Source organism: Heterocephalus glaber, unplaced genomic scaffold (assembly GCF_053883595.1).
Source record: "Heterocephalus glaber isolate CG9 unplaced genomic scaffold, H.glaber_assembly_v1.0 deba00000621, whole genome shotgun sequence".
In the NCBI taxonomy this organism is placed as follows: domain Eukaryota; kingdom Metazoa; phylum Chordata; class Mammalia; order Rodentia; family Bathyergidae; genus Heterocephalus; species Heterocephalus glaber.
Window position 1 is genome coordinate 5,702,906 of NW_028258153.1, and position 9,273 is coordinate 5,712,178.

At 52.9% G+C, this 9,273-nt stretch overlaps 1 protein-coding gene across 1 annotated transcript; it reads left to right on the forward strand.

Moving 5' to 3' along the window:
• The first annotated feature begins 3,748 nt into the window (after positions 1-3,748).
• Positions 3,749-7,898, forward strand: LOC101720265 (tubulin alpha-4A chain). The gene is made up of 4 exons (XM_004864537.4): positions 3,749-4,259; positions 5,973-6,195; positions 6,485-6,633; positions 6,856-7,898. The coding sequence occupies exons 1-4, from the start codon at positions 4,257-4,259 to the stop codon at positions 7,825-7,827; spliced, it is 1,347 nt and encodes a 448-aa protein (XP_004864594.2). The 5' UTR covers positions 3,749-4,256; the 3' UTR covers positions 7,828-7,898.
• The last annotated feature ends 1,375 nt before the right edge of the window (positions 7,899-9,273 follow it).

Consider the following 9,273-nt stretch of genomic DNA (forward strand, 5'->3'; position numbering starts at 1 on the left):
AGATAGACACCTACATAGGGTTGATGTACTAAGTGGTGTTTTAATGAAAGGGTGAAAAAAGCACTGGACATCGACTTCCAGAGCAGCAGCCCCCAACCTTTTTGGCACCAGGGATTGGTTTTATGGGAGATAATTTTCCCATAGATGGGGGAGGGGAGTTGGTTTTAGGAGGATTCAAAGGAACATGCAACCTACATTCTTAGCACATGCATGTGTAGTCCACAGCAGGGTTCGCACTCCTAGGAGAATCTAATGCCACTGCTGATCTGACAGATGGTGGATCTCAGGCAGTAATATGAGCCATGGGGAGTGGCTATAAATACAGACATAGCTTCACTTGCTCACTGCCCACTGTACAGCCTGGGTCCTAACAGGCCACAGACCAGTATCCATCCATGGTCCAGGGACCCCTCATCTAGAGTCTCCACATGTCTGTGAAGGTCTAAAAATATTGGTTCTGGTAGTATGGATCATTACCTTCATAGTCACCCAGAGCTTACAGCCCTAATCCAGGAGATCTATATGTCTATGTATATCGTGGTCATGCACGCACACACACAGACACACACAGACTCACTCACACTCAGAACTTAGTATTCCACTAACATGCATGCCTTAGAGGGTCTGCTCGGAGGCTATAAACTTCTACCTCAGGGGCCAGGGTAACAGAAATGTGTGATATGGGCTGAATGTATGAAGTTAAATGGCAACCAGCACTTGGGTTCAGTGTTAGGGAGACACTAAGATGACAAGGACTGTAACGAACAGGAGGGAGCTTGCTGCTCATCCTAAGGTAGCACTATCAGCTGCATTTATTGATGTACTAGTTTCTTATGCTGCTAAATGAAGTGCTACTTTAAACTTAGTGGTTAAAACAACACAAATTTATTATCTTACAGTACTCATGGTCAGAAGTAAAAAATGGGTTTTAGGGAGCTAAAGAAAAAAAAATCACGATGTTTCCATGGTTACCTTCCCTCTGAAGAGTCATGGGGAGGAGATCTGTCCCTTGCCTTTTTCATCTTTTAGAAGCTGGTGCCGTTCCTAATTCCTGGCCTCTAGAGATCTTCCAAGTCCACAATCACATCACTCATGTCACTCTGACCTCTGTTTCCAACCGACTCTGACCTTCCTCCTTCCCTCGTTCACATTTGCAGACCCTTATGGGACTAGGGGTGCAGCTCAGCAGCACAGTGCTGGCCTAGTGTGTACAAGACCCTGGGTCCATTCCTAGCATTAAAAAAAAAAAAGGGCCTTGGGCCTACCCCAATAGTCCAGACTAATCTCAAGATCCTCACCTTAAACACATCTGCAAACTTCTTTTGCCATGTACGGGAACATAGCTACAGGTTCCAAGGAGTAAAATGTGGACACCTAAGTTGGTAAATGGGAATGCAGGCCTAGTACAACCAGAACTTCTAGTTCTTTTCCAGATAGATTAGACATCTGGAATTATTGGGGAGGGGTGCCGGGGATCAACCCAGAGATTTTACTGTTCTTTTAGTTTGAGACAGGGTCTCACTAAGTTCCTAAGTTGCCCAGGCTGTCCTCCAACTTGGGGTCCTCCTGCATCAGTCTCCTGAGTACCTGGGATCATAGGTGTAGGTCACAATCAACATCTGGGATTTTATATGACTACAGAAAAGAGTTAACAGAGCAGGCCTGAGACTACTGTCCTGATAGGGTTGGCATTTGGCTGGTGTCTGGAAACCTGGTTCTTAGAATGTTCCCAATCAACAGTTAATTGATAACCAAACAACATGGTGTATGCCAAACACCTGCTTTTCTTCTAGGAATCTGGAACTTTGGTCTGTACTAGACAGAGATGCCTATGTAACAAGCCTCCAGTTAAATGTCAGCTATCGCTTCTCGGCCTTTTGGCTAAGATCAAGTGTAAATGTCAGCTACTGAGTCTCCAACAGGCTTCCTTGGGGGGAAACATTGCAGGGAAATGTGGCTGTGTCTTTATTTATTTATTTATTTATTTGGTACCGGGGATTGAACTCGGGACCTTGCACTTGTGAGGCAGGCACCGGAACCACTGAGCTAAATCCCCAGCCTGTGTCTTTAATTTGAAGGAAAAGTATACTTGGTGTGAACTTGTACATCCTACATCGAAGCAATAAAGCTTAGCTGAAAGCACAACTCTGTGTAGGTCCTGTGAGTCTTCTAGCAAATCTCCTGACATGGGGGTGGTCTCAGAAAGGCTCCAACACAGTAATTCCTGACTGTTTCATGTTCTAAACACTATTAACATTTGAAGAGCAATGGAAACATTTCTGCAAGGCACTTTACCCTCCAGGATGCCAATCTGCACTTCCATCTTAGAGTTCTACCTTAATTTTAGCTCCATGTCTGAAGTGAAACAATTTACCCCATACATGCCCAGCAGATGCTTACTGTGTATGCTAAGCACCATGCTAGCAACTAAGGACACAAAGCTGAACACAACACAGTTCGCATCTTCAGCAGTGTGCTGTCTGGTAACACAGACATGTGCACAAATAATTACAGCATAGTGTGTGATCTACACTGAAGTAAATGTGAACAAAATCCTCTGACAGCCCAGGCAGCTACTTACTGGTGCTTTGCTATGTGTGTGTACTCATCTCTACATATGATCTGAAGCTGTTATCCCAGTTTCGCAAATGAAGAACTACACAGCTGGATCACAAGGGGAAGCCCAACAGGTTTAGGGTTTTGCCTACAATAGCTCAGGTCTCTTACTATATTCATTCTTCTGAAAAGGGGGTGTGCAAGAGAAAAACAGGATGAGGGAAGGGCTACAAGGGGCTCCTTCCTCCACAGACACCATGACCCCACTTCTCAGAGTAGCCTTGCTGTATGCCCTTGTCTGTTTTCTTCTTGTGAATGAGTTTTGTTCTCCCAATCCGATGGCAAGTCTACTGGGAGGAAAGACCTTGTTATATTTCATTTCACTCACTGCATTTCTTTCTATGCCTTGCCTAAGTCAAATGCCAATGAGTTGATAGAAAGTTGCCACTAAGTTGGAAGTGGAGGTGCATGCCTGTAATTCCAGCACTTGGGAGGCTGAGGCAGGATAGTGAGTTCAAGTCCAGCTTGAACTATATAGTGAGACCCTGTCTCAAAAAAAAAGCGGGGGGGGTACTAATTAGTTTATGGTGTTGTGTAGAACAGTCCTGGGGAAAGAGGATGAGAGGAGAGGCAAATGCAACTTTTCCAAGTAATAACTAGCCTGGGCGCCAGGTTCCTCAGCACCTGTAACTAGCACAGGTTTACTGCCCCACGAATTTCCCCAGGGGAAGGAGTTAGAAAATGTAAGACAAGTTAGGGGAAGCAGAAATAACTTCAAAAGGCCCTCCCTTTAAGAAATGAAAATGAAAAGTGAAATGAAGGAAGGACTTCTGCTGGCAGTGCGAGGACTCCGATTATATAACTTGACCCAGGTTGCCCACCGCATTCGGAATTCGATTCCAGGTCCTGAGGGCTCCAGGCCCAGCGCCCCGCGATTCTGACCTCAGGATAGCGACGAGGTGGCCAGGCCAGGGCTCACTAATAGTGACGGCGCCGATGACGGGGCCGCAGAGCCGTGGGCGGCCGGCGAGGCCCGGTAGCTTCCCGGCTCCGCTCTGCGGGAGAGTCAGGGATGGGCACCCTGGGGCTCAGACTCTGCGGCTCGAGATCCGAGGCCACTCACAGGCGTGGGCGAAGGCCTGCGGTTCCCGCCCACGACCAGCAGGTGGCGCGCCGCTGGGAGGAGGTCTCCGGCGACCATCCCGAGTCGGCCGGCCGGCCCGATACTCCAGGGACGCGGCGCTGGGAGGGCGCAAGGGAAGGCCACCCGCAGCCACTTTGGAAGGACAGCTGCAGCAGCACCCGGGCTAAATCAGAACACCTGGACAGCCCCACTTCCCATGACGCAGGTGTAAGCGAGACCCGCCCCGTCACCGGCCCCTGCGTCCCCGCTTCGGACCTCAGGAGCCGAGGGTGTCGGCTCCAACCGCAGAACGAAGGGTTAAAGCCCAGGTCGCTACTCCTATCCCAAAGCAGACAGGTGAGAGGCCAGGCCGCGTTGGGGGGTGGGGACCCGGACAGGCCCCACCCCTCGGGGACGCGTTGGGGCGTGGCTTCCGGGGCGCCCAGCCCAGAGTGGGCGAGCGGAGTGTGCGAGCCCGCCCCCCCCCATATAAGAGGGGTGCGGCACTGCAGCTCGCGCAGTTCTCACCGAGACCCGTCACCCCGACTCAACGTGAGACGCACCACCAGGACTCACCATGGTGAGTGCGACTCCACCGGGTTCGCGCCCGACCCCTAACTCCCTCTCCTTGTGGGGAATCTCCTTCCAGGAATGCTCGGGACCCTCCACCCAGGATTCAGGTTCTCTAGGCGATGCAAAGGTTTTGCACCCCGCAACCCTCTCCTAGTGACTTTGGCCTGGTGTGTTGTCCACCTTTGGGAGCTACGGACAGGGGAGTGGAGGGTTCTTCACTTGCGGAGTGGAGCCCTCCTGCTAATCCCCTCTGCCCTCCTAAGCGTTTGTGCCCAGCCCTCTTGCGGGGGGGGGGGTGTCACGCGGTCTGGCTCCCAGTGCCTTGCGCGGGCGGAAAAAGACCCGCTTGGATGCCCCCATCCCTTTCCCCAGGAGTCCCTGAAACTGACCGAACACGTGCGTGGCGCCCGAAGGTGGAAGGGGGTCAGGTTACTTAGTACCACATTCCCTTTTCCTGTGTGTGTTCGTCCCTCCCACCCACAGCCCCCCAGTGACTCAGCACCCCGCTTCTGAGCCGAGAGGGGTGGCGGGAATGGGGTTCGGTCTCGTGAGACGAGCTGGCCCCACTCCTGCGGGAGCGCACTTGCGTAGAGGACAGGCAGAGACAGCTGGCGCTGAGCGACAGCGCGGGCCGAGGCCAGGTTGGGGGGAGGGGAAGAGGTGTGTGTAGGGGGGTGGTATTTATAGCCCAAGAGCGGGGCCGAAACCCAATCCCCGTTTTCTGCTGGGGATGTAACTGGAAAGGCTCCAGAGGAGAGCGGATGTAGGGCCCGGGTGCAGGATGGCGCTCACCTTGGCCCGGGCAAGGCGGGTTACCTCTGGGGCCTCACCACAAGTTCCGCTTCCTTTTCTGAATTTGGAAAGCATCACTGTGCCAGTTCGTTGTAGGGAGGCGCCGCCCTGCGGGCTTTGGTGCTGCAGGGGTTAATTTCGGACTGGTGGGGACAGAGCCTAAGGCAGGGAGCTCCTAGGGCCCACAACTTCTCACTGCCAGCCCTGCCGTCTGCTGTTACCAGCAATATCCTTATTTCCGTGGGGGCTGGCACGGTGGATGAAGGTGGTGAAGACAGGCAGAATGCGGGGGTGGAGAGGGGGAGCCAGATGGGATTGATCCCCAGTGCCAGATGGGATTTAAAGGTGGGGGGAGAGGGCATCCTGATGACCAGTGTGGTCAGCTGATGCCAGATGGGAAGGCAGAGACACCTCTTCACTCAGGGGAATGAAGGGGAGACGGTTATGGCAAATCGTAGTTGTTTTTCATCAAATAATCAAGGGGGAAGGCCTGTGGCTGGATATAAACTGGAAAACCTGCCTCTTAGGCTCTCAAGAAGCTGGGTGTGTGGGCTGTAGGATTAGGAGCAGCTGGAAAGTCTCTTCCCTCCTGGGTTACGGCCGTGTCTGCCTGTCTCATACCCACGTGCCCTCTCTGTCCTCCCAGTGTCCTGTGAATGTGGCAGGGTCATGCGCAGCCACAGCTCTCGCTGGACAAACTCACCACTGAGAAATAGGCTAAGGGATTGGCCTGCCCTACTGGGTGCTTCTTCCTGTGCAAGGGAGCTGGGGAGGCTGCCAGCCTCCTCTGACCCTGCCAGCTTGAAGCCTCTCCTCTTGCCAACTGAGTCATCCTAGCTGGTAGTTCATAAAGTGGGAGAGAGGCTCATGAGATAGGTAGGTACTTGTAGATGTGGCCCTTATGCTGTGACCCTTCTCTGTCCCTCAGCGTGAATGCATCTCAGTCCATGTGGGGCAGGCAGGGGTCCAGATGGGCAATGCCTGCTGGGAGCTCTACTGCCTGGAACATGGGATCCAACCTGATGGACAGATGCCCAGTGACAAGACCATTGGTGGAGGGGATGACTCCTTCACCACCTTCTTCTGTGAAACTGGTGCTGGAAAACATGTGCCTCGGGCAGTTTTTGTGGATCTGGAACCCACTGTAATTGGTGAGTAGAAGAGGGGCAAATTTGAAGGACGGGAGAGAGGGTACCTAGACTTGCCTTCCGGGCCCTGAAAACCTCCTAGCCCTATCTGAAGATAAAGAAGGCAAGCTGATCTCAGGCTGGCGTAGGCCACAGCAGGTCTGAGTTTCTCCCACTCTGGTATCTCAGGCTGGCAGAAGGATGAGCTAGCTCTTCCATATTTCTGGCAGCAGATATCACCCTGGGGGCAGGAAGGTCCTTGCTGAGCACAGCCTTGTGGTTTTTGCCCAACAGTATGGTTTATGTCTTCCAGATGAGATCCGAAATGGCCCATATCGACAGCTCTTCCACCCAGAGCAGCTCATCACTGGGAAAGAAGATGCCGCTAACAACTATGCCCGTGGCCACTACACCATTGGCAAGGAGATCATCGACCCTGTGCTGGACCGGATCCGCAAACTGGTGAGAATTTGGCATGGAAAGGAAGGAGCATTTGAGACTAAAAAAATGGTCAGGGAAAAGCTTTTTTCAAGAGGTCATCTCTAGCTATATGTTCCAGAATGTGATTCCCCTGTGATTTACTCACTAGGCTTACCCCTAGCTTTCAAGATATTTCAGGGCACATGGAGCTAGAAAAGTTTCTCGTGCCCCAGACAATGGCTCTTTCTCTTTCTTGCCTTTCAGTCTGACCAGTGCACAGGACTTCAGGGCTTCCTGGTATTCCATAGCTTTGGAGGGGGCACCGGCTCTGGCTTCACCTCCCTCCTGATGGAGCGGCTCTCTGTTGACTATGGCAAGAAATCCAAGCTGGAGTTCTCCATCTACCCAGCCCCCCAGGTGTCCACCGCTGTGGTCGAGCCCTACAACTCCATCCTGACCACCCACACCACCCTGGAGCACTCAGACTGTGCCTTCATGGTGGACAATGAAGCCATCTATGACATCTGCCGCCGCAACCTGGACATCGAGCGCCCAACCTACACCAACCTCAACCGCCTCATCAGCCAAATTGTCTCTTCCATCACCGCCTCCCTGCGCTTTGATGGGGCGCTCAACGTGGACCTGACAGAGTTCCAGACCAACTTGGTGCCCTACCCTCGCATCCACTTCCCCCTGGCCACCTATGCGCCAGTCATCTCCGCAGAGAAGGCCTACCACGAGCAGCTGTCGGTGGCAGAGATCACCAATGCCTGCTTCGAGCCTGCCAACCAGATGGTGAAGTGTGACCCCCGGCACGGCAAGTACATGGCCTGCTGCCTGCTGTACCGCGGAGATGTGGTGCCCAAGGATGTCAACGCCGCCATTGCTGCCATCAAGACGAAGCGCAGCATCCAGTTTGTGGACTGGTGCCCCACGGGCTTCAAGGTTGGTATCAACTACCAGCCGCCCACGGTGGTGCCTGGGGGCGACCTGGCCAAGGTGCAGCGTGCCGTGTGCATGCTGAGCAATACGACCGCCATTGCTGAGGCCTGGGCCCGCCTGGACCACAAGTTCGACCTGATGTATGCGAAGAGGGCTTTTGTACACTGGTATGTGGGAGAGGGCATGGAGGAGGGTGAGTTCTCAGAGGCCCGGGAGGATATGGCTGCCCTGGAGAAGGATTACGAAGAAGTGGGCATTGACTCCTATGAGGATGAGGATGAGGGAGAAGAATAGAACAGCTGCCTGGAGCCTGTTCACTGTCTGTTGCAAAATTCTTTTGAAATAAACAGTCTCCTTGCACGGTTTCTCATTCCTCTGTGAGTGCTTGAGCTTCTGCTGTCTTCCCCTTTCTGCTGCTGCTGCTACTCTCACTAGATACTGCTCATGACCCTCTTCCATTCCACGGCTGTAGGTGAGACTTGCAAAGGGCTCTTGGCAGGCCCAGGAAGCATGACCAGAGGGACGTTGATATCAGGTCCTTAGGGACACCCAGGATAGGGAGGAAATGAGGACCAAATCATGGACCTATCTGTCCAGCCACAAATTATTAAAGGATACAAGTCTTCAGTTCTTTCCAACTAGGAGTTTATGTCCAGTAGTTTCTGTATTGGAGATTTTGATGGCTACCCTATTTGTCCAGCTGCCTCTACATTCACCAACTCTGGAACAAGCCTTGGCCCAGGTTCTGCTGTGCACTGAGGGCTTGGGAATGGGGCTGGGCTGGCCCGAAGTTCCTGGGCACAGAGCCCTGTCATAAGCTTGGGGGATGGGAAAGGGCAATCTCCTAGAGTTGTTTGTGCCACTGCAGCTCTCGGCTTTGCATAGCTTATTGTCTGTCTTGCTGCTTTGCTGAGGCTGGGGGTGCGCCATTAAAAGTCAGGTTGTCTCCCCTCTGTGCTTTCTTTTTGCCTCAGCCTCCTTGCTAGCTAGTGGGACCGCCTGCCAGGGCCCTGGGGAAAAATTCAACTTTGCTAATAGGCACCCTAGGACCCACACTGACGTCAGCTTGGTTGGGCATGACTGGGGGGAGGAAGCTTCACTCTCAGGAGCTGGAGATGCCAGACCTGCCTTTGCTACCCCTCCCCGGTGACTCAGGGACACAATGCCCTTCCCCAGGGAACATTCAAGCCCAGTAAAGCAGGGACCCTGTTTACTCAGCAGAGCAGCCCGGAAGTAGCTATGGAATACTGCCACACCACACTAGCCTCGTTAATTATTAATCATGTGTGAGCCAGAATAATCAGGGAGACATTGCCAAAATGGCTGCCAGCTCCACCTCCTCCCCCCAGGCTGAGGATGGGAGACCTGCAATGTAGCTGTCCCAAAGCTTTCTCGGGTGTCTCCACCCAAAGGCCCTTGGCCTGGCAAACCGGCTGAGCTGCTGTGACTAAGCTACTCACCTTTGGGAGTGTAAAAAGGAAAGAACTTTTAGGGGGCCTTCTCTCCATTCTTGGCACAAGCTGAAGCCAGCTCAAGCCAGAGCAGCTTTAAGTTTTTGACTAAGACAAGCTACAACTGCCAGCTGCTAAACAGACAGATCTTACTCAGGACACCTGCCTCCTTACATGGAATGATACCAACTCCACCAGTTCCTTTTCCCAGGCTGTTCCCCTGGAAATGGCAACCAGACTTTGCCCCTTGCACCTCTCCTCTCCCGCCAGAGACACTGAGACTAAGATC